Source organism: Strongylocentrotus purpuratus, unplaced genomic scaffold (genome assembly GCF_000002235.5).
Source record: "Strongylocentrotus purpuratus isolate Spur 01 unplaced genomic scaffold, Spur_5.0 spur5_scaffold_14, whole genome shotgun sequence".
Lineage (NCBI taxonomy): Eukaryota > Metazoa > Echinodermata > Echinoidea > Camarodonta > Strongylocentrotidae > Strongylocentrotus > Strongylocentrotus purpuratus.
The window spans coordinates 11,373,457-11,397,696 of record NW_022145599.1 but is presented as its reverse complement, the minus strand read 5'-3'; the positions used below and the strand labels follow the sequence as shown (position 1 = coordinate 11,397,696).

General features: G+C 38.0%; 2 protein-coding genes across 2 annotated transcripts; both read left to right on the top strand.

Annotated features, from left to right (window-relative positions):
• Nucleotides 1–1,338: 1,338 nt before the first annotated feature.
• Nucleotides 1,339–7,834, top strand: LOC764987. Its single transcript, XM_011680091.2, has 2 exons — nucleotides 1,339–1,439; nucleotides 2,850–7,834. The coding sequence occupies exon 2, from the start codon at nucleotides 2,926–2,928 to the stop codon at nucleotides 7,378–7,380; it is 4,455 nt and encodes a 1,484-aa protein (XP_011678393.2). The 5' UTR covers nucleotides 1,339–1,439; nucleotides 2,850–2,925; the 3' UTR covers nucleotides 7,381–7,834.
• Nucleotides 7,835–16,037: 8,203 nt separating this feature from the next.
• Nucleotides 16,038–19,184, top strand: LOC105445065. Its single transcript, XM_011680088.2, has 2 exons — nucleotides 16,038–16,149; nucleotides 17,502–19,184. Exon 2 carries the CDS (start codon nucleotides 17,547–17,549, stop codon nucleotides 18,948–18,950), a length of 1,404 nt encoding a protein of 467 aa, XP_011678390.2. The 5' UTR covers nucleotides 16,038–16,149; nucleotides 17,502–17,546; the 3' UTR covers nucleotides 18,951–19,184.
• Nucleotides 19,185–24,240: the final 5,056 nt, after the last annotated feature.

The following is a 24,240-nucleotide window of genomic DNA, read 5'->3' as shown; positions in this document are numbered from 1 at the left end:
ATGCTACGATCAAGTATATATAAAATTTGGAGCCTTTTAATATGTGTCGAATTGAAGCGTATGTAATAGTTTGTGATGGTGGTATATATATATATATATATATATACGGTTAAATCTTAAATAAAAGTAGTGTTAGTGATTAGTGATTAATCTTAAATAGAAATAGTGAATGATTAGTGGATGTTACTTGTTAGATTAGATGGGTACCAAATCGTGCAATATGTAATCCTATCATAGCTTTTTTTTAATTATCTAAAATGATTACAATACTTAAATTATTTACGTTAATGTAACTCGATTTAACTGAGTAAAAATTTATTCAGCAAAATAAGTAAATTCTACTTAAGATGCCGTAGGTAATATTTACTTAATAAAAATAAGGCAATTCTTTTCCTCAATTTTATTGAGTTATTTCGACTATTATTTTTTTTACATTGTGGGTCCATTGGCACAAAAAAAAATCCTTAGACATGGGTACCTATTTACAGCAAAAGGACCCTTGGATGTGGGTATGGGTTCGGAGGTCTCAGCCGCACACCCCGTCCGACCATAATCTGGGTACCCCCCCCCCTCCCCCACCCCTCCCCCGTGGAGGGGGGGGGGGGGCCCGGCCCCCCCACTCAGTGTTATTTAGGGTACGCATATGCTCGTTCCCTCTTTTTGAAAGCACCCCCTATCTGAGGACTGCCAACATTTCCGAACCCCCCTTTCGCGGGCTTTTCGCGGGCTTTTCCTGCCTTGGAGACCCCCCTAAATCAGGAAAAATGCTCAATGTACCCCCCTAAATTCGGAATAATTTCTCAGGAGTCCAAAGAGATGAGAAAAAAAAGAAAAAACACCCCCTTTTTAAAGAAATCTCCGGGTGAAAAGTCAAATACACCCCTTTTTTTACAATTCTCGGGCCGGACTTTGTCGCACGAAAAGTACCCCTTTACCGGACATTTTGGCAACACGCATGCGGTCATTTCGAAACCTGAGTGGGGGGGCCGGGGGGGGGGGGGGGGTGACTCACACTGAACTCTACATCGCGTAGTGTCTAGTGATGTCTCACAGAATTTCGCATCCAGTTTTAAAATTCGTAGAATCGAATGGCCTGAGTCAAACTAATGTAGCAATCTGTGTCACAAACGTTTCAAAGCCCTGTGTCTAATACAATTTTTAAAATTTAATTTGAATGTTTATATAGCAAATATATCATTACAATTGATTATTCATTAATTAACAATATCAATTTAATACAAAATTAACAATTATTCATTTAAATTTGAATGCTGATCATTAAAATATTATAGATCTCAAATTGGCTTCGCTATCTCGTTCACATATCGCTAATTGCCTGCTGTTTATTTCAGTAGTTCATTGACCCATTGATTTCAGCCTTAACCCTAAAGGAGCGGAGAAAGGCACAAAGTTGTCGATTTTTAGACGTGAATCGTTGGGTAAGTTCACCAATGAAACAATGAGAGTGAAATTATTTCCTTGAATGTTACGATTTTCTAATGCAAGTACATTTCTTAGACCCAATTCAATAGCATTGACATGTCATTGTGCTTTATCACAGGCCCACATGCATGTTTTTGCGTCTTGTTTATTATAATTGAGTTTTTCTTTCTTTCAAAATCAATTACTATTACTAGAATTGTGGGCGCTTGTTCAGAAACCTATCCAAAATTTGACCTGTTACTATGGCGTGGAGATACCCTAATAAAACATACCCAAAATGAAGTAAATATTCATTAAATGTCCGAATAAAGATCATGAATTAAAAATTGTTATGTTTATTATATTGCCTGTTTCGTGTCAATTTTCTTGTTATTTTTGGAGTATTTTTCGGTAAAACGTTGATATTAGTTTACAGTTTTTCACAAGTTTCACGGCAAACCGCTGCACAATACAAGTGTATACCGATAGTGGGTTGCGGGCGTGCGCGCGCCTGTGTGAAGTTATCTACGACTATGGTAATGAGGATCTGAGACATTACGGTAGATAACTCGCACAGGACCAGGGCACACGCCCGCCCGCCCACAACCCACCATCGGTATGTACTGAATATTCTTGCAAATGAATGGGTTTGTGTGTTAAGAAAGACATGAAATGCTGGGTTTATTGTTGTCGTAGGTTGTAACTTTGGCATTCAGTCAAATTTGACTTTTTAATATGGTAGCACACAATCTTTCCGCTTGGAACCTCTCAGACGAGTTTAAAATCTGTACTTAACCTATTTTAATATGAAGAAAATTAGATTCTAAGTGGGAATATGATTCCTTTGCAAGCGTCCTTTGATATTTTTTGATGACTGCAAGTAAAGGATTTCAACTGATAACATTTCATGAAATGAAAAATTACTATACATGTAACTACCAAATCAGTATTGAAACATAAACATAAACATTGTAGAGTTAAAGATAAAGGTGAGTTCTGATTTAAAAAAAAAAATTACGCTGAATGTTCAAGATTACAAATAAATGTCATTTGCCAAACAATTTTGGTAGAAAATGTATACTGACTGAGTAATGAGCATAGCAAGATTAGGAAATCAATGTTAGCCCAGACACCATTTGTGTAGTCCCATATACATCTTTCTGTGTACAGTGCTTGTTACTTTACCAAGACTGGGCCAAATTTATTATGATTTTGATGACTCCATAACTTTGCAGTACACACCAATACTTACATGCTACATGATCAACCTTTTCTGATCCATTCCACACCTTTTCTTTCACAATGCAATTGGTTGACCAAAAATCACCTTTATCTTTAAGCTACCCAGAACATTGCTAAGGTTGATATTGAGATTTTAGGTGGTATTTTTTTCTCAGCATTTACCTTGGTTTCTCTTTCAAACACAGGTCAGCACTCCTGCTTACCGAAGCTGAAGATCAGAGATCAGTCATCCCATGTGCATATCCATATTCAGCGAGCAGCATGGCAAGTCAAGAGGATTCTGCTGAGTCTTGCAAGTCAGTCAGAAACAGGCCCCTGACATCGGCAGAGAAGCAGAAGAACTACAGGGAGAGGTTGAAAGAGTCCCCAGAGAAGTATGAGCGTTTCAAGCAGAGTGAAGCCAAGAGACAGAGGCAGAGAAAGACAACACACCAGCCAACAGAGGAAGAAATAGCCCACCAGAGAATGAAGTGGAGGGAAAGAGTCAGAAAACACAGATTAAAGAAAAAGCAAGAAGCTTTGATGAATGAGAGACCATTTCAAGAGCAATTTTATATGTCTGAGGCTATCCCCAATGGGTCAGGTATGCCAGAGATTTTAGGGGATACTGAAGAAGACACAAGATCCATGACTCTCGACCACAATAGTTACAGAAACCTTGAATACTTGCAAGCCAACAGGGAATCTTGTCTAGATATGAATTTATCCGAAATGAACATAGGCGAATATGTCATGGATGCACATGAGGAATGCAATAGAGAGAAATCTGGCAACAATTTAGTGAAACTTGAGTGCAATACGCCAGAAGGGGATGACACAGTTGGTAACCGTGAAATTGAACTAGAAGCAAGAACTTACTTTCCCGCTGAACATTATGCTCATGTTACCAGTGAAAATGGATTTGGAGTTGGTCAGGGTCAGATATATGATGATGGAAGTGTAAACAATGAGAAGGAATTACAAGATCAACTGCCTACGGGTCGTACAGTGTTATCTCTAGTTGAAGGGTTTTGTGGAGAGTCGCCAAAGAAAAGGAAACCCTTGTCTGCTGCTGAGAGGCAGCGCAATTACATCGAAAGGCTCAAAGCACAACCGGAAAAGTGGAAACAGCACAAAATGAGGGATACACTGAGACGTAAAACAGTGCAAGAGCAGAACAAAATATCAGAAGAAGTTGTTTCTCAAAGGAGAAAGAGACAGTATCAACGAACAAAAAGACAGAAGGGAAGGCGGATTACAAAGGCCCAAACGAAGGACACTGGTCATGGTGATGTTAGTCTATTACAAGGGGCACCCTCGTGTGCAGGAGACTTTTCTTTGACAGGGAGCGCTGAAGCATCAACAGCTACTGAGGGTATCCAAACCAATGTGAATATTTCCAAGGTGAAAGTGGAACAGAGTGACTTAGACTCATATGCACTGGAAATGGCTGACAATTGCACAAATTCAACTGCGAACAATTTTGTGAAAGTGAATGGAGAAAATACATTCGGGGTTTGCCAAAGTCCAGTGCCTATTGAAGAAATGCAAGGTCATATGATAAGAACCCCCTCCGTTGTAAAGCTAGTCGGAGGTTCACATAAACAATCTCCAAAGAGAAAGCCTCTGACTCCTGCAGAGAGGCAGCGAAACTACAGGGCAAAACTGAAAGCAGAGTCCGACGCGTGGGAAGAAACCAAGTCTAGAGACGCCGAGAGGCGTAAAATGATGCGAAGGCAGAACCAAAACTCTGAGGAAGCTGCTATCCAGCAGAGACGGAAAGCAACAGAAAGGCAGAGGGAGTATCGACGTAGGAAAAAAGCCTTAAGACCAGCAGGATATCCTTCTGCAAAGAACTCTGAAGCAGCTACCTCAACTACCAGATTTCACCAACCTGAGAGCAGTACACCAGATGTAGGCGAGAGTTATACACATGCAATGCTTGCGGTAAGAGACCTTCAGACAGAGAAATGTGGCGATGTGACCAGTGACATTGAATGTGGTGTTGGTCAAACTGCTTTTTATGGGGATGGAAGTCCAACCATTGTTGAGAAAATGCAAAATCAACTGCTAGCTAGTCCATCTTTATCATTGCCAGTTGGAGATTCAACTGGACGATCATCAAAGAAAACACCGTCGACTGCTGCTGAGAGGCAACGGCAGTACAGGGAAAGACTTAAAGCCCAACCGGACAGGTGGGAACAATACAAAGCAAGGGATTTAGAGAGACAGAAAAGGACACTAGAGCTGAAAAAACAGTCTGAAGCAACTGCTTTACAGCAAAGAAAAAGAGCAAGAGAAAAGCAGAGAGAATATCGACGTCGGAAACGAGAGAATAATTTGAGAATGAAAGGAACAGGACACGCAAACATGAACTATTTGCAAACCAACACTGATTCTCATCTTGATATGAATTCATCTGAGTTGGAGATAGGTCAGTATGTCATTGATACACATGAAGAGAGTGAAGATCTTTGGAAATCTGAATGCAATACCCTTACTGGGGGTGACAATGCTACCTGTCAGGTGAAGCTAGAAGTACAAGATAACTCTCCTGCAGAGCATGATGTGGATCCAGCCAATGAAAATGGATTTGGACTTGGTCAAATTTCAACATGCGAGGACAAATGTCAGAGTCAGCTGCTTATGGGTCCTTCTGTTGCATCAAGTGTCAAAGTCGCTCCTAGACGACAGCCAAGGAGAAGGAAAGCCATGACTGCTGCAGAGAGGCAACGAAAGTACAGGGCAAGACTAAGAGCAGAATCAGAAAAGGAGGACCAAGTGGACCTAGGAGGTACAGAGATGCCCAAGAATATCCAAGACCACAAAAAGGCATCTGAAAGTGCTGCTTCTCAGGTTAGGAAGAAAGCAACAGAGGGAACACAACTGCCTCAACTTAGGAAAAGAAAAGAAGTAATATTTAATCTACATGGCAAAAATGTACACCCCTATGTACACCCCTACCAGCCTACAAGGAGCACAACAGCCTCAAGAAGACAACAGAATCGTACAGTTAAGACCAAACAATTACATGTATCTGAAATTGTCATGCAGTCGGCGAAGAGAGTTGATAGGATAAGTTCCAGTACTGAAATACAGGAGCAAGAGATAGATGCTCAGCTTGCTCATAAACGAATGAAAGGGAGGGAAAGAATGAGAAAGTATCGCCTTAAGCAGAAGCAGAAGCAGAAATTGCAGAAAGTCTGTGGAGAGTCTAGGGACAGTGTCACGCCAAGGATTGTAGCTGTGTGGAGTATGAGTGAGGGAAGTAAACAAGGAGTACGCGTGAAGCAAGAGAACAACACCCAGTTCGTGGCAAGTAAGTTTGATAACTCTGGGTGCAACGTCAGTAATGTGCCAATTCTACCAAAAGCAAGTACTAGTACCATGAATGCAGATGATTTGGCCAAGATAGTGCCACAAGAGGATATGGGACAAATTTACGGAATAGTCCCAAACCTATTTGTTGTGAACCCCTTAGGCAGGGCCAAACCTTGTTCAGATATCCCTACCATATTTCCTACTCAAAGTCCCCGGTCAAATGACAACAGAGACCAACTGTGGACAGGGGCCTCTGAAGGAAATGCAATCCCATTCAAAATTCAAAAGGTAACAAGTGCAGACAGACAGAGGCAGTATCGTGAAAGACTCCAACAAAATCCAGAAAAGTGGGCAGCCTATAAGCAGCGAGAGAATGAGAGATACTTGGCTAAGAAGGCAGTCCTGGCAGTGAAGGAAATAAAAAAGACCAGGAAACAGACTCTCCTGAGAATGAGGCAAAGGAGGTTAAAGCCGAAAGAGGGCAAAAACTCCCAATACATCACCTTAGACAATGCTTTGGACATTGTTCAGGATGGTATTTCTAAGGGAGAGACCCAAGCATCCCTCATCTCAGGAAAATCTGTTGGGTTGTTAGAGGCAAAGTCATCGGGGCGACGGGGGAAAAGGGGGCTTAACAAGAGTCCCGAAGAAATTGAAAGACTTAGACAAGCCAACAGAGAGCGACAAAGGCGCCACAGAGCAAAGAAAAGAATGGAACAAGGTATGCAAGAGGCAAGTAGCTTTGCAGAGAGGACGGAGCTCCCAGTACTAGCTGACTGCAGTGTGACAAGTAGAGCGGAGAAGTCTGAAATCACCATAAATAAAGGCGAACTGTGTAGAGGACAGGGTGATTCGCAGGACACAGTAGGAAGTGAGTTTCATTGTTCAACTCAGTTCAGGATATTCCCTAATCTGTCTCCTACAGAACATATGGGTCCTAGAAAACAACTTACAGTGAGGAAGAAAAGAGGTAGACCCAGAAAGCAAACACTTTTGAAGACGGAACAGTGCACAGATGTTGCTTTTAATGACTTGATGGCATCTTCTCTGGGAAATGAGGGTCATGGAGAAGTGTTGGTATCGAGTGCTGGAAACATTCCAATGATCATCAAGATGCCAGAGGTCAAAGGTCAACCGGACCATCGATGGGAAGAGATCCCGCAGGTGATTCCTTGCGATCCACCTGAAGCCGACTTTGACTGGGGCAATGAAGGATTGGACCACTTTGAACAAGGCCTTGATGGAGAGATGTCCTTGGACCAAGTACAGGTAACAGAACCTGTTCCAGGGGAGGTTGAGGGAGGGTGCATTTTTGGTTCTGCCCGTAGGAAGGCCTTCTTTCCCACTAAGCATGACACTACTGATTTCACACTCAATACCTCGTGGGTTGCTGAGACACCACTTGGGGATCCATGAAACACGTCACATGATTTCTGTTGATTGATTAAACAATCGGCACTCGTCCATGATTTCCCCCACCCAATCTATTTGATATAATATGTTCATGGACAAAGTTTTCCTGTGCAAAAGCAAGACTTCCAAGACTTCATAGCCTTGAGTCATACTGATCATTTGTTACCAATTTCTTGAAATTCACAAATCAAGTTTTGCATTTGTCAAAAATCACTCATGGCATACAGCCAAAACAGACATTTTTCTCACATGTAGTCATACACACTAGGGAATTTTTCTCATGACTTCTATACAAATGGTTAACGATAATATCAAAAATGTTTAAGATATTGATATAAAACTTTATGCTATGAGATGCTGTATCCGCACTCCAAGTCATATAATATCTTCTGCCTCTACAGCTTAGATCCTGGGATCATGCAGGAGATAGGTTGTTAGGACCCGCAAAAATATAAACGAAAACCAGAAATTACAGCTGTGAAATCACAGCTCACAATTGTGCATGGACCATCTGTCACACACATGTTTTCTGATAGATATTCAGGGCAGTGTTTCACTAAACCATCATGAGTGGAAGTTTGCCGACATCCCATTGAAATAAGTACATAAAAATTCACACGTGTTTCAATGTGATGTCGGCGAACCTGTACATATGACAGTCTCATGAATCGATGCCTAGATTTCCGTTTTTCTTTGCTCACTACTAAGGTATTGCATAGCATTCACTCTGCATAAGTTGAATCTGTTGGGACCACACAAAATAGTCGACTTACGCAAAATTCGAATTTAATTAGAAAACCAAATCCTAGAAGAGCTAGAATTTTTTTTTTTTCTTCTCCTTTTTTCCCCAGAAATTATGGTACACACATACAATGTTATTTTGTACAGATCTACATTGTGTATGAGTTTTAGAATATTGAAAAAAGAGTAATTCCAAAAGAAGAACAATGAATTTAAAGGACTGCATCAACTTGTTCACTCATCAGCAGATGATGTTTGTATGTAGAGTATGTGCAGACCTGTGTGTGACTCATGACAGCTTTCAAAGTGGATTGACTTCTGAAGAAAAAAATTGAAGGAAATTTGTTACCACTGTGGTCTTATACCAGCTACAGATGCACCAAGATTTTTTTCTCCATATATACTGTTACCTATAAAGTTAGTAAATAATTTGTTTGGTGTACCGGTATTTTCACGTAGTGATTTTGAGAGTATGATTCATGGTTGATAGATAAAGTCTATATGTTCTTAGAACTTTATTGATCCATCTAAAGAGTCATAACGATTGATCAAGTAAGTTCTGACAAGATACACTATTTACCCTTGAGGAATAAACCAAATTGTCACAATCATTTCATGAAAAGAGATTTAAAAAAGATTATTCCAACTTTACGGGCAACAGTGTTACGTGACATTGGCCAACTCTGTGTGATGCCTTTGGATTATTTGTTCCAAAATTCCTGTTTACGAAGATGACTTCATGGAGGATGACAGGAAGCATCTCGCTTTTGAAATGCTGTATATTATGTGATGACACTTAATTTTTGTGTTTTGTACTCCATTTTGTATATAATGAATTGTATATTTTGTATATTTTGTATATTTTGGGTAATTATTTGCTTCATCTAATTATGGGTATACCAATGAATAACATTTGAGACATGTTTACGAGACAACTCCAACTATGTGCAATTAGAATTACAGGTACATGTACTTAGTTTTTTATTCTGTAAAAAGTAATTACCTTTTTTTTGTTCATTTACCCTGAAGTGCATAAACCTCAAATTGTAGTAGATTAGGTTAAATATACATGAGGTTTATATTTGAACAATACGGTAGATTCACAAGCCACAGCGCCATCTAGTGATACCAAGTGTTTAGTCTGTTTCATGTGATGCCTCATGGGAAAAAGTTGACAAAGATATCAGGCTTTTATCAGCTATGGCTTTGTTACATACCCTTGGAGATGAGGGGAATTAATCAACAATTTTGGTTGGAAAGGTTTGAATTGGTTTTTGGGGTTAAGTTTTGAGCTCATTCCAAAAATGTCGGTCTGATTGACCTTAAAATATTTTCGTTATTTCAATCAGTTGCTAGCGTTGTGCTGTGCTGCACAGGTCGAGCTAAATAAATGGGCCTGTCACTGTTTGTCGGTGGGGACACTGTTAAAGGTAAAGACCAGTTTTGGAAACGCCCCCCTCTCAAAACATGAAATGGAAGCTCTTATTACCAATCATGTGAAAGATTATGTTTTGACTAATACTCGATCATGCAAATTTTGCTGAGAAACCGCCTACTAATTGATATATTTGGTAAATTATTATATCTATTTGGACCTGATAGATATAACGCATGTGTCGCGCACGTGTGGGGGTAGTCCCATATACATCTTTCTGTGTACAGTGCTTGTAACTTTATCAAGACTGGGTCAAATTTCTTATCATTTTGATGATTCCAGAACCTTGCAGTACACACCAATACTTAGATAATCAACCTTTTCTGATCGATTCCACAACGTTTCCTTCGCAATGCAATCAAATGACCAGAACTGGTCTTTATCTTTAATTGTGAATTCACCCTATTGTATTAGGGGCCAGTTTTTCAAGATTCCATTCCGTTATGCTACTTATATAGTATCAACATTATTCAATTACATGTATTCATATTATGTGAGCTGGCAGGGGCACTGCACTCATTCATCAAATGGATATTGATTGCTCCTTTTTATACTACTGTTCACTAGTGAAATTAATAATAGCAGAGTGACTGTAAAACAATTTAAAAAGTAAAGAAATGGCTATTCTTCCATTTGTTTTAAACAGATGCTTCACAGAGATGTGAAATATTGAGGAGCAAATATATCTCCTAAATGTTCTGCTCCATATTAACATTCCAGAAATGTGTAATAGTTTTTCAGAAACGGCCAACAATATATCTGAAATGCATGTCACTGTAGTGCAGCAAAATTCAACCTCAAACTTAATTACTGTAAATATATATAAATTTGGTATTTAATATGAAGAAAAAGACTCTGAATATAGACATTTTGATCGTTAGAACTTTTTTTTTTATTAGATGGAATATTTTCATTGGGAATTGCAACTGTGTTGTATATACATGGAATGTCTTGTATGAAATCAAAATGCCTCTATTCAGAGTCTTTTTGTGACCTTATCTAACAGTGCATTATATATTTGTACACTGGTAGGCATATGCTTCAGTATGGTCAGTGATTAATTTCAGTATTGCACCTTGTATTATAATCTAATAATATTTCACAAGCTCCTTGAGTTTAAGATAAATTGTGTACTTTTATTTGTGCAGTCCATATTGACGATGTATTTTCTAATGTTCTCTGAAAATCTGTACCACAGCTTTTAAAAGTTATGTCTATGTAAGTTTTTCGTGTGATGAATCCATTGTACAGTCAAACCTGCTTTAGTGACCACCTGTCTACAAAGACCATCTGTCTACAAAGATCACATTTTTTTTCCCTTGAAAATGGTTTCTCATTGAAACATGTACTAAAGGAACCTGTTTACAAAGACCACTTTTTGTGTTTCCCTTGGGCGCGGTCGCCATAGATAGGTTTGACTGTATTTCATTTTTACATACATACGTAATAAGTGTGAAATGTCAAGTTAAACGTTTTAAAATTAATGCTATTACTTAATTGCACGACTTGCCTAAATAAATACAGTAAATTGATAATTGTATGGGGTTTGGGGGATGTTTTTTTTTAACAAAAAAGGTAATTTGTACTCCTGACATTGTAATACTTGCCTGCATAATTTGCTTTAATTTAATTCTGGTACATAATTTGATTTAATTCTGGTACACACATCACATTTCACATATCATTTCTTTTTGAGAGACAGGCCTATGACAAGAAAATATATTGTATATTGTATGTACCTATAGGTACATAGGTAATGACAATACTAATCATGGAATACATGTATATATTATCTGAAAAACGTTGAAAATGCTCTTGGAATGTTCAACTTTTTGACAATATGGATTACATAATTATATCTTCATGTATGTGTCTTGTGAACTGTCAAAATTACACATTGCATTCTTGTACATGTATAAGCAGTAAATTTTATGTAATATGTAAAAATTGATGTTCATGAATACATCTCATTCACCTCATTGGCCATATTTAATCAAAGATAAATATAGATCATGTAAAGAGCTACTCAATTTGTCTTTAGATTTTGTATTTATTTGTATTACATCATGATTATATCGGGTCACATGTACCATAACACTGAAACAAATGCATGGATGATGTTCAAGATGATTACTAAAATGCAATTTTGATTGCACATATACTTTTATATGTCTTGTACCTATTCATCTATATGTGTGTTGTACATGTACGGATACGATGGTGTTTGTGTAACCTGGGGGTCTTTCATAAAGATCCTAAGTTGAACTTACCTCTAAGTTGGACTTAACAATTATAGAAAGCTGTTAGCATCTTCTTTGAAAATATTTTGTTAAAGTTATTGTAAGAGGCATAAGATGATGATTCAAAGCATTCACATTTTCTGTTATCAAGGAGATTTCATGTTCTTGATGTGGAATTTAAGAAAAGACTAAAATACTTGATTTTTTGCTTTTGAATATATTTTATTTTAAGGCTACAAATGGCTCTCCATAATGTTTGAGTCCAACTTAAAGTGAAGTTCGACTTAGGATCTTTGTGAACTGTATCATCTGGTGAGATCCATAAGGGCATTTACTCATATCATTCAACAGAGACTTAAAGCCCTTCTGGCTCCAAACAGACGATATGCTCAGAGCTCAGAGCATTAACTCATTATATCCGTTTAAACAGATTTAACACCCAACTGTCTTGGAGTTGGCTCCCAACCCCTTGCTGAAACAGTACGTTTTCATTACCGCCTTACTGAAGAAATTCATCCATTTGACATTCTGATCCATGTATTCATGAAGACAACGAAAAGGAGAGATGTAGGCCTATATATATATCTGTGATGAGTGTTATATATTGGCCCTTTGTTCAAGCATGAGAGGAGGAGACACGAACGCTATTGTATTAGACGGACAGAAAGAGATGCAGAGCGATAATGGAAGGAGAGAGAGAGAGAGAAAGGTATAGAATGAGGGAGAGAGAGTGATCGAGAGAGAAAGTAAGGCAAGATTGGGGGGGGGGGGGAGGGGAGGACAAGGCCAGAAGAAAACAAAGAAGATGTTAGATTTTGATGATGTGATAATGATTACATGTACTGTATTTAAATAAGCGAGATGATATAGAGACGACGAATTGGGGGGGGGGGGGGGGGGGGGGGGGGGGGGGGGACAAGAGGAAGGAAATAACATACTCGAAACTCATCTACCCCATCCTTCTTGTGTATCTGTTTCTCACCATTCTCGTACAATTATTAATCTTCGCATGCATGAGACAATTTACTCAGTTTTTAAAATAAATAAACAACATTGTCACAATCTGCTTATAAGAAAGAGAGAAGATAGGGAAGATAAATCTGGCCATGCCACACTAGACGAAAAATTTACGTCTACAGTATCCTAGTAATTTTAATATAATAACTCTTCGCATAGATTTATTTCAGTGGCGGATCCAGGAGGGCCCGGGCCCCCATTCCTGGGGGAAAAAAAATGTGTAAAAACACGTGAATTTTACCCTTTTTAAAAAAAAATTTTTTTTTTTTTTTACATGGGGCCCCCTCCCCTGGCGCTCAGGAAGGGGGTGCGATTTTTTTAATTTTCGAGGACCAAAAAAAATTAGTGCTCACTAACCCCCCCCCCCCCCCCCCCCCCCCCCCCCCCCACCGAGCGAATTATCGGCCGGCTATTTCGCCGCTAAATATTTTCTCACGAATTGGGCCCCCTCCCCTGCCGCCGGCTGGATCCGCCCCTGTTTATTGTAACTTACATTCCTTTAAAGATTACCTCCCTGAACGTACCTCTCTAATGTTAAATATCAATTAGTCATTACAGTATACCGAATAGAAGGTCAAACACCACAATAAATCCATACCGTCTATTTTTATTTCCACAGCGGCTTGGGAGAAAATTCATGCCTATATCGCCTACATTTCCCTCTTTTTTACGTCCTTTATGATAGTGACGCGTATAGGCCTTAATGGAACAATAATTATACTGCTACGAAGGGCATAATATTTCAACGTGAGTCGTGCAAACAGATCGAGGGGAGAGTGAGAAGGGGAGGGTTGGGAGGAGTCACCCCTTTCTTTTTCATTTTTATGCATACATTTCCAATGAAGTTCACATGTCTGATTATGATTGCTGTTGTCATGTCATCACTATCTTGTCATATTATGTTATCTTGAAAATGAAAGCAATAGAATATCAAAAAACAAAAATATAGGTAGAGTTAGAGGTAGATTGGAGGAGATATGTAATTATTTAGAGAATGTAGAAATACATGTATATATCTCCAATTCGTGTAATTTTATTTCCCAACCAACATTGTGTACATGCATATAATAGGGGAGGGGGGGGGGCCGAGTGAATTCCCCCTTTATTTTATTTATTATGTATATATTAACTTCCATTTAAGTTCATATAATGATTAGGATCTTATCTTGTCATGTTATATCTTGTTATATTATCTTTAAAATAGAAGCAATTACAAGAATCTTTAAAAATATAATTAATTACAGTCATTTTGTTTTTAAATAGATTTTAGTCCCGACTCCTAAATTTGGCATACAATTTCAATTTTAGAAGCTAAGAGTTCATCTGCATTTCTGATTTTAAATATAAAATTAATTACTAGCCATGCGTGTGCTAGCGATTCGGAAGATTCTGCGATCGTTAGAGAAAAAAACAAAACTTGAATGTACCTTCAAGTCAGGGGCTTAATTTCGATTAACTTTTGCATTTGTTTTTTTTTAAATTCAAGACGCCCCAAATGACAGACGTTTGCCAATATGCATGCCAACAGCAACAAAGCAAAGTAATATATTTCATTAAGCTACGAAATAATAGGTTCTGCATGTTTTGAAATATGTCGGTTAATAAAGACCCTAGTTTTTTGGTTTTTTTTGGGGGGGGGGGGGTATTTATAGTTTGGACAGGAGTGTGCGGCTAAAACCCCAAACTCATACTCATTTTAGTTTTTTTTTTTTTTTTTTTTTGCATCTGGGATTTGCACTTTAGCGAGAATATGGATGAGATATTATTCTGATGAATATAGTAACCCACATTAAGGCCATGATCTAAAGGTGGGGCGATTTGTAGGCAGTTTCCAAAACAATATCTTCCCCTATGTTTACCCGGGCCCTTTCCACCCCGGACTAGCGACACTCTACCTCGGCAACCTAGAGTTGCACTTATGTTAGTTCATTTACCAAAATGATTCGTTCGTTTATCTATATGTTGTATTTAAGTGGTGTAGCTACGGGGGGCATAGGGGGCACGCGCCCCCTCCCTAGTCGAATGGCCAACACAAAAACAAAAAGTGAGAGAGAGAGAGAGAGAGAGAGAGAGAGAGAGAGGGGGGGGGGGGGGAGAGAGGAAAGGGGAATTAAAAGAACGTGAAATAATGTAAAGAGATAGCCTAGATTGCTCGAAAACGCTCTTCATAGATTATACTATTATGTGAATCAGTAACGTTGGGACAACATGATACGTCTTAAATGAAATCTTTTATAAGAGGTGCATTAAACGATTATCGAAAAACGCTTGGTGTAGCGTACAGCTGTACAGCAGAGAAGAAAAAGAAATGGAGATAGGGGTGACAGAAGGAAGACATACGGGAAAAGAGACAAAAAGAGAGTATGTATGTCTGTCCTTTTCACTTTAAAATACAAAATGTTCCCACTCTAAAGGAGCCAGGGTTATATTCCCTCTCGCCTCTCGGCCAAATCAATCTGCCCCTCAATTTTTGACCATCTAGTACGCTACGTCGTGTTTCAACTGGAGTGCCACGAGAGTATCGTTATACAGTATCAAAAATATCTTTTGGAATAACGTCAACTTCAGAAACTGCAAGATGCCCCAAAATAATACAAAAAGATCTCACTGGGCATTTTGGTGAAGAAATAACATTTCAGAGATAGTAAAGTGTTGTTTTTTCTCGCTCGCTTCGCTCTCCCGCAAAATTTGTATTTGGCCGGCACTATAGCTCGCTGCCCGAATATCATCATGATTTCGGGCAGCATATGGCGTACGAATATATCCTTATTTATTGTATGTTTATATCGAAATGAAATTTTGCCCTCTTTCACTTCTCAAAAATGATAAGTCAGGATGATTTCTAGCAACGAGATGATCGAATACAATCATCTTATTACTCGACCGATCGAATTTATTTCAGTTCCGGCGAGTATAGGGCACACACTTTATAGAAAAAAGGGGAGGGGGTTGAAAAATGCCGATCTAGTACTAGACTGAAGAAAGACTGGTGCCCATTAATGACTGATCCCATATGCACGCTACGCCACTGTTTTGTGAACCCTTTTAAAAAAAATTAACCCTCTCTTCTGCAAATATATAAGTTGATTATTTATTAATGAACAATAAATACTCAATAAAAAGTTAACAATTTTCTCAATTGAATTTAAATGCTGAACATGAAAATATTTGTATATAATATATGTCAAATTGGCTGAGCCATTTCGTTTATATCGCTAATTGGGTGCTCCTGTTTATTTCTGCAGGTCATTGACCCATCTTGTTTCTAGCCTTTGCTAAAGTAGCGGAGAAAGGTTAGGCTGCTGCTGCTGGTATCGACTTTTAGACGTGAATCTTTGGGTAAGTTCACCGATGAAACCATCCAAAGTGAAATTATTATGGTAGAATTTTATGATTTTCAAATGCAAGTACATTTCTTATACCTAATTCAATAGCATTGACACTGACAAATGTAAGCATGTCATTGTGATTTGATCTTGCTTTCTTTTCACAGGCCCACGTGCATGCTTTTGCGTCTTGTTTATTAACATTGATATCTTTATGCCTCCGCCATGCGCCACAAAGTAGCGGGCAAAGTAGCCGGAGGCATTATTTTTTCTTTCAAATATAGACCACTCATAAAAATACGGTGTACAGCCATGACTATAGCATGACGTCATTTGAGTTTCCTCGTTTAGACTGATGACGTGGTTCTGTCAAGAAATATGGTAGCATGCACTCGATCTTTCTCCTTGGAACCTCTCACTCAAAATCAAATGAGTTAGAAGTCTGTTTGACGTTATTCCAAAGTAGCAGTGCTGTCAACTTTGGGGAACTCAATCAGGGAGATTGTATGCATTTTTTTTTGGCTCAACGGGGAAGGGGGGGGGGGGGGGAGGTGTTGAGTAAGATTTTTTTTTTGAAGTGTTCACTAATTGGTAAGATTGTTCAGGTGAGATGTAGTGAATACCAGATGTACAATTAGACTAAAGATAATCTGAAAGTTTGAGTGAAAACAGACCAATATTAATGATAAAAATTGGGAAAAACTGATCTGATCGATTCCTTAATTCTCCGAGCTATATTGTTACAATTTAATTACATTTTTGGTGAATGTAAATGGTCACAAAGCAATGAATTGTCTCTAAATACCATTCCAGACATTTAAGTGTTGAACGATTTTTAAAAGGCTGTCTGTTGTTTTTTTTCATGGGAAAACGGTTGGGAAAATTCAAAAACGGTTGGGAGAATTTACTGTTAGAGGGTACGTGTCACACCGTGACACCTTTAAATTAAAAAAAACCTTAGACATCTTTGTGGTATGAAATTTTTTTTTCAGGATTTGTGCATGTCAAAGGGTTAAACATTAGAAGGAAAATAATAAGTTACATTTCATACAAGAGTTACACACTTTTATTATCAACCTTCATCAATGTTACCAAGTCACTTTAATATGAATAAAATTAGATTCTTAGTGGGAATGTGATTCCTTACTTTGCAAGCGGCCTTTGTTCTTTCTTGTAAATAAAGGATCCCACCTGAATACATTTCATGAAATTAAAAATAAGTAAAAAATGATTATTAGAATATTATAAACATTGTAAAGTATAGCTATCCAGAACATTGCTGGGGTTGATATTGATATTTTAGAATAGTGGTTATTTTCAAATTTTTCAGCATATAGTGTATCTTGGTTTCTCGTTTAAATGCAGGTCAGTACATCTGCTCACCAGTGAAGATCATAGATCAGTCATCCCATGTGTGTATCCAGTATGGAAGGTCAATTAAGAGGACCCTGCTGTGTCTTGCCATTCATCAGTAAGAAAGAGGCCCTTGACATTGAATGTGGTGTTGGTCAAAATGCTTTTGTTGAGAAAAAGCAGAATCAACTACTAGCTAGTCCATCTGTGTTATTGCCAGTTGGAGATTCAACTGGAAAATCATTAAAGAAAAGACCACTGACTGCTGATGAGAGGCAACGACCGAACAGGTTGGAGCAATGCAGAGCAAGGGACTTAGAGAGACAGAAAAAGAGTGGGACACAAGAGCTGAAAAAACAGTCTGAAGCAGCTGCTTTACATCAAAGAGAGAAAAAGAGAGAAAAGCAGAGAAGGCGTCGACTTCGGAAAAGAGAAGAGAATTCGAGAATGAAAGGAACAGGACATGCAAGCATGGACTTCTTGCAAACCAACACTGATTCTCATCTTGATATAAATTCATCTGAATTGAAGGCTGGGCAGTATGCTATTGATACACATGAAGACAGTGAAGATCTTTGGGAATTTGAATGCGATACACCTGATGAGGATGACAAGGCTACCTGTCAAGTGAAGCTAAGGGTACAAGATAGCTCTCCTGCAGAGCATAATGTGGATCCAGCCAATGAAAATGGATTTGGAGTTTGTCAAATTTCAACATGTGAGGTGAAAAAGCAGTCTGAAGCAGCTGCTTTACATCAAAGAAAGAAAAAGAGAGATAGGCAGAGAGAAAAGCGACTTCGGAAAAGAGAAGAGAATTCGAGAATGAAAGGAACAGGACATGCAAGCATGGACTACTTGCAAACCAAAACTGATTCTCATCTTGAAATGAAATCATCTGAATTGAAGATAAGTCAGCATGCTATTGATACACATGAAGACAGCAAAGATCTTTGGGAATTTGAATGCGATACACCTGATGAGGGTGACAATGCTACCTGTCAAGTGAAGCTAGAAGTACAAGATAACTCTCCTGCAGAGCATGATATGAATCCAGCCAATGAAAATGGATTTGGAGTTTGTCAAATTTCAACATGTGAGGTGAAAAAACGGTCTGAAGCAGCTGCTTCACGGCTAAGAGAGAAAAAGAGAGAAAAGCAGAGAGGGTGGAGACTTCGGAAAAGAGAAGAAAATTCGAGAATGAAAGGAACAAGACCTGCAAGCATTGACTATTTGCAAACCAATACTGATTCTCATCTTGGTATGAATTCATCTGAATTGAAGATGGGTGGAGAGTCTGGGGACAGTGTCATGCCAAGGATTGTAGCTGTGTGGAGTATGAGTGAAGGTAGTGAACACGGAGTACGCGTGAAGCAAGAGAACATCACGCAGTACTTGACTAGTAATTGTGATAACTCGGGGTGCAACGTCAGTAATGTGCCAAAAGCAAGTACCATGATTTGAACCAAGGTTCTTGCCTTTATGTAAATATTATGGTATATAATTCTTATCTTTTATTCAGTGTAAAATACCAAAGCTTTGTATTTAATCACAGAACATATTTACCCTAGATGTAGAATAGCTTGTAGCTTAAATACAGTATATATTCAATAGTTATTCATATTTATTCATTAAATTCTAATTCATTGCTGTGATACTTTTGTGTGTTAGTGGTACCAGACACGATTAGCATTGAATGCTATTTTCTGGTCCCATTTATCCTTTCAATGTTAATTATTCACATTTGATTGTTATATCGATGTACTTTTTGTTTGGATAATAAACTTCAAACTCAAATTCAAACTCAAACTCAAACTCAAACTCGGATGATTTCGACAAAATAGTGCCTCAAGATGATATGGGGCCAATTTACGGAAAAGTCCCAAACCTATTTGTTGTGTACCCCTCGGGCAGGGCCAAATCTTGTTCAGATGTTCCTACCACATTTCCTACTCCAAATCAGGGATGATGGCTAGGCATAGATAGAGAACCAGCCACTATGTATCTCATTCTAATTCTATCCCTCTGCGCCTCAGAATAGTTTACTAAAATCGATGGCGCATAATAAATGCTGTATGATTATTATTATTATTATTATTACTTCCATCATTGATTGGGCATCAGGAATAAAAAGATTAGTTTGATGAAATGCGAGAGAGCAAGACAATAGAGTGAGGGGATGGGAAGGGGTCGTATCAACCTCATTGTCTTTTATTGTATATGTCTCGATCGTTCTCTTTCTCTTTCTTTCTCTCAGACTATTTTTCCACTTGATGGAGAGGGGTAGGGGGGGGGGGGGGGGACACGAGCCCCATGTTCCCTGTAGCTACACCTCCTCTTCTTGTACAAGACAAAGCTGTGAGAGTAGGTCATAATCAAAGCCGTGTGTGTCGCTCATGAATATTTGATTTTAGAGAAATAAAACCAGAAGATATATATTTTTTTAAATACCCTTTTTTCATCAGAATGAAAATAAGTTCACATCTCACCGTCCTAATTATTTTGATGAATAGATTGTACACGCCAATCGACTCTTTACCGACTGCCAATTCCTTTACTACATTTATTAGGCTAATACGTACAATTATTCCCAGAGGAGTCGATCCTTGTGACAGTGAGCAGTTACTCTCCCCTCCCTCATTTCTTAAGTATCAATGCTTCCTAAAATTGTTTAGATTACGATCTCCAGATACTGCCCAAATATCATTGTGAATAAATGACAAATGTTGTTTTTCAACGTCCTTAGTTCTTCTTGCTGTACATAATGTACGTTTTTTGTAAACTATATATACATTTTCTCACATTTCTTATCCTTTTTAGGCAATATTACGTGCTTAATAGAATCGTTTCCCATTAGTTCCTACTATTACTTCCCATGTATACATTGACATGATTTTGCTCTCCCCCCCCCCCCCCCCCCCCATTCAGATCTTGGAATGGATCAATACCCCTATTTGTTTGTAACTTCCCATGAATAACAATCTATGACTACCGATTTGTTCTGTGGCCCTGGCTCTTATTATGACCTTCATACATGTAATGGGTCGTAGATGACAAAGACGGTTTAATTATATCACTTAACAGCAACCCTAATTTGTAAAAGTATTAGGAAAATCGATGATTTACCGGTATATGTGGAAAAATACCTTCATTGATCTCTCTCTCCTTCTATCTATCTCTGTCTCTATCTATCTATCTCTATTTGTCTCTCTTTCTTTTTCTCCTGGGGGGGGGGGGGGGGGGGGGAGTAAGCGTAATGCCTGACAAAGAACTTTAAAAAAATATTTGTCCGGCTTACTATACATGCATTTTTAAATGATGATAGATAAACTCTATAGTGACTCTGACACACCCAAATAACCTTTGAAGAATAGGCCTGTGCCTTTCTCCAAAATAATGTACCTTGATTGTTTTCCCCCTTTACAATCACTTCATCATTTTGTACAGTTCTCTTTAGTGTCCAAATGTTCTGTGTTCACGAGTTGTAATTTCCATTAGTCTAGTTTAATTTAGTATTAAAATTAAAGTAAAATAATGATATGAAAGATATCTCCAATATGTTCCGTTCTGGATACTTTGATTTAAATGACATTAGGTTCCAACACCTCAGTCATGTTGTTCCATTATACCCTTTCATTATCTTTGTTTACAGAGACCCTACGCGATGGCCTAATGGAAGCCTGATTAAGATGAACTAATATTTCGACAAAATGTTTGAATGTGCTGTAGCTCGGAACCCAAAACCCGGACCCGGTCCGACCCGGCAATTTCCAAATTTCTTAACGGGACCCGGAAAGGTCCGGTAACCCGGTGAGAGTTGGACTGAAATAATATTGACTAGATTCTATTTGAAAGCTACTACAAACACATCTTGTGTGACCTACCGACCTTGTACTGAATAAAGGACACATCGCTTCATTTTGTTTATCATGCTGTCTGTGAGTCCAGACATAAGTCCCAGGTCAGCATAAATTATCACCCTTAATCCACTCCCTAAAAAGATGAAGCACAAGGCTAGCTACATGTATGTAGGCATCCTAAAAATAGCTCATTTCCCTGTCAGAGTGCCCATACAACATGCTCTACTATGATTGGTCTGTTTGTCTGCCAATTAAAAACAATGATCACATGTAAGGCACATGGTACGCTTAACTCATATTTGCATATATCTTGGAATGTGCGCAAGCCCGGACAAAGGCTGCATGTTGAACCTTTGAACCTTGGAACCCTGTTCAAAGAAACCGCGGTGTAATGTGACTCCCAGCTGGTCCCAAGCTGTCTGGCATGCATTAATCTTTGATAGGGAATGTTTTTGTATTCTAAATTTCTGCGACATGATAGTGAAAGAGATATATCAGATGTGAATGAATTTTTGGGGAGATCGAGAGACACAATGACAGAAACTTAAGAAAAGAAAACATGAGAAAAACTACATGAATAATTCTGTACTTCTATATTTTTAAAGAAAAAAGATCAAATTGATTTGAGGGGGGGGGGGGGGGGGGGTTAAAACACATTCGGAAGATTAATAAATAGAATTGAAAAAAAGGTAGAGATGGAAGGAAGAATGATGATGAAGATAACTTTATTTTCCTTCTCATCTCTAAAGACTATCAATATTTCTCACACTTATCATTTTTATTCTTCTTTTCTCTCTTCTAATCTGGGCTAAAACTTTTTGTTCAATTTTGGTTAAGAATTAAGGCAGAGAGAGACAGGGGAATAAGAGAGAGGATGGACCCCAATAATTATCTTCAGAGAACAAATTAGCTTTAGTATTGTTTGCTAATTAATGCAACTTGTTAAGAGGTATTGTGGTGATAGAATTACTCTTTAATTTAACTCTCTGCCGACTTCATCTCAGCTCAGCCTCCACCTCGAGCAAAACAAATTTTCACATACACACTCTCATACACATTATGTAAATTTGCCACTCACTATATCGTTTATCAGCTTGGTCAACAAACTTCATAATTTATGAATCGTCTGTTCTACTGTGCCAGCAATCACTGAACTTTAATTTATGCTGGTTTCACTCTCCGCCCACTCGGGGGGGGGGGGGGGAACTTTCTGATTGGTCAGAACAGTAAGCTGATCAGTCACATCACTTGCAGGCAGGGCCAGGGAGATACATATACACACTTGAACCATAGGTCTATGCTTGAACACAACACAAAATCTGTGTGTGTGTGTAGTGTCGATTGCAAAGACAGGTCAACAGATGTAAAAGATCGAGCCATCATGCTGTGTTTGTTTACAGTTACTTTTGATGGTTTTATCGTGATGAAAGATAAGTAGATAACGAACATTGAGCTATTTAAAAACTCTTTTTTTACTGCCGGGTTTTGTTACCGAGTTGATCTAATTCTGGTTACAGTTCGGCCCGGAACTGGTCCGGCCCGAAATGCTCAACCCGGCGGGTTGGAACCCGGTAAGCCTTCCGAGCTACAGCACTAGTTTCAGGAATACATTTAATAAACGTTTTTTCCTCCATAAGTAAGAAGAATGACCCAATCGAAAGCTATTTGTAATGAATATTTTTGTTAATCATTCATGTTTGCTTTTCATCTTGCACCCTAGCTTTTAAGTAGGTTCACTTTTCATTTCCGTATTTATTGATTTATAGAACATTCATTCATATTATTAATAACTATGATTCAATATTATTTATTTCCATATTACTTAAAGAAACGTTAATATTGTGTAAAATGTATTATACTTTGTAAAGTTTGCATGAAATATGATAAAAAGGCAACCAATCAATCAATGTAAGAAATTGTAGGTCTAAAAGGCTTTCTTAAAAGTATCGAAAGAAAATATATTTCTAATGGTAATGGGTAGAGAATTCCACAGAGCAGGAAGTGATGCCATGAAGGAGATGTTTCCGTGTGTATTCATGTTTGGAGTGTACTACCAGAAGATGTTGTGACGATGATTACAGAGTACGTACTGGAGTATGTTTATGAATAAGTTCTTATATAATAGATGTACTAGGGAGTTGGAATCACAAAAGAAAAGTTGTCGGAATCAATTGTTTTAAATCAATGTTCAATATAAAGTTAAGATGTTCTTCATATTTCCATTAACAGATGTATGCAACACACATTATAGCCTACAAATAGAATAAAGATTTAAATAAAATACATATAATTTTTACAATAATAATACTAATTGTCAACGTTATCATAAAAACAATAATAATAGGAATAATAATAATCATTATAACAATATATTTAAAAAAATTACCGGTGCTGAATAGAGCAACGATTCTGTTTACTTCTTGTTCTTGTTCCTCTCGTTATATATTCATAAGTTTGTAATTCATATTTCCTCTAGTTTATTGCTTTAGGTTCAATATGTTGATATTGTATAGATATATTGTACCTTCTTGTATATTCGTATTTGAATTTGCATGTATAGCGCCATGAGCGTCATGCCTGACGGACCTGGTGCGCTTTATAAGAGGCCAACATTATTATTATTATTTGAAATATAATGTATGGTAAACATCAAGATGTTACGAGGGAAGTGTAGATATGACAGGGCAAACATTTACAATGTTAGGAGCCTTAATAAAAAGCAAAGCTCGTACAAGATCAGGCTCCTGTGCAGAGTAGTATTATAAAGTCTGATTAATGTTCAGTAAAGGGCGTAGAGGAAAAGCAGTACCAAATTTAAGAAACGTACAGGGAGAACGAACCTCGGAAAGTGTAAAACCTTTAAAAAATGCATGAAGATTTACCTGAAACCATTT

What these genes read in the sequence shown, in the direction of transcription:
- LOC764987 (XM_011680091.2), top strand. Translation starts at nt 2,926, where the DNA reads ATGGCAAGTCAAGAGGATTCTGCTGAGTCTTGCAAGTCAGTCAGAAAC.
- LOC105445065 (XM_011680088.2), top strand. Translation starts at nt 17,547, where the DNA reads ATGTGTGTATCCAGTATGGAAGGTCAATTAAGAGGACCCTGCTGTGTC.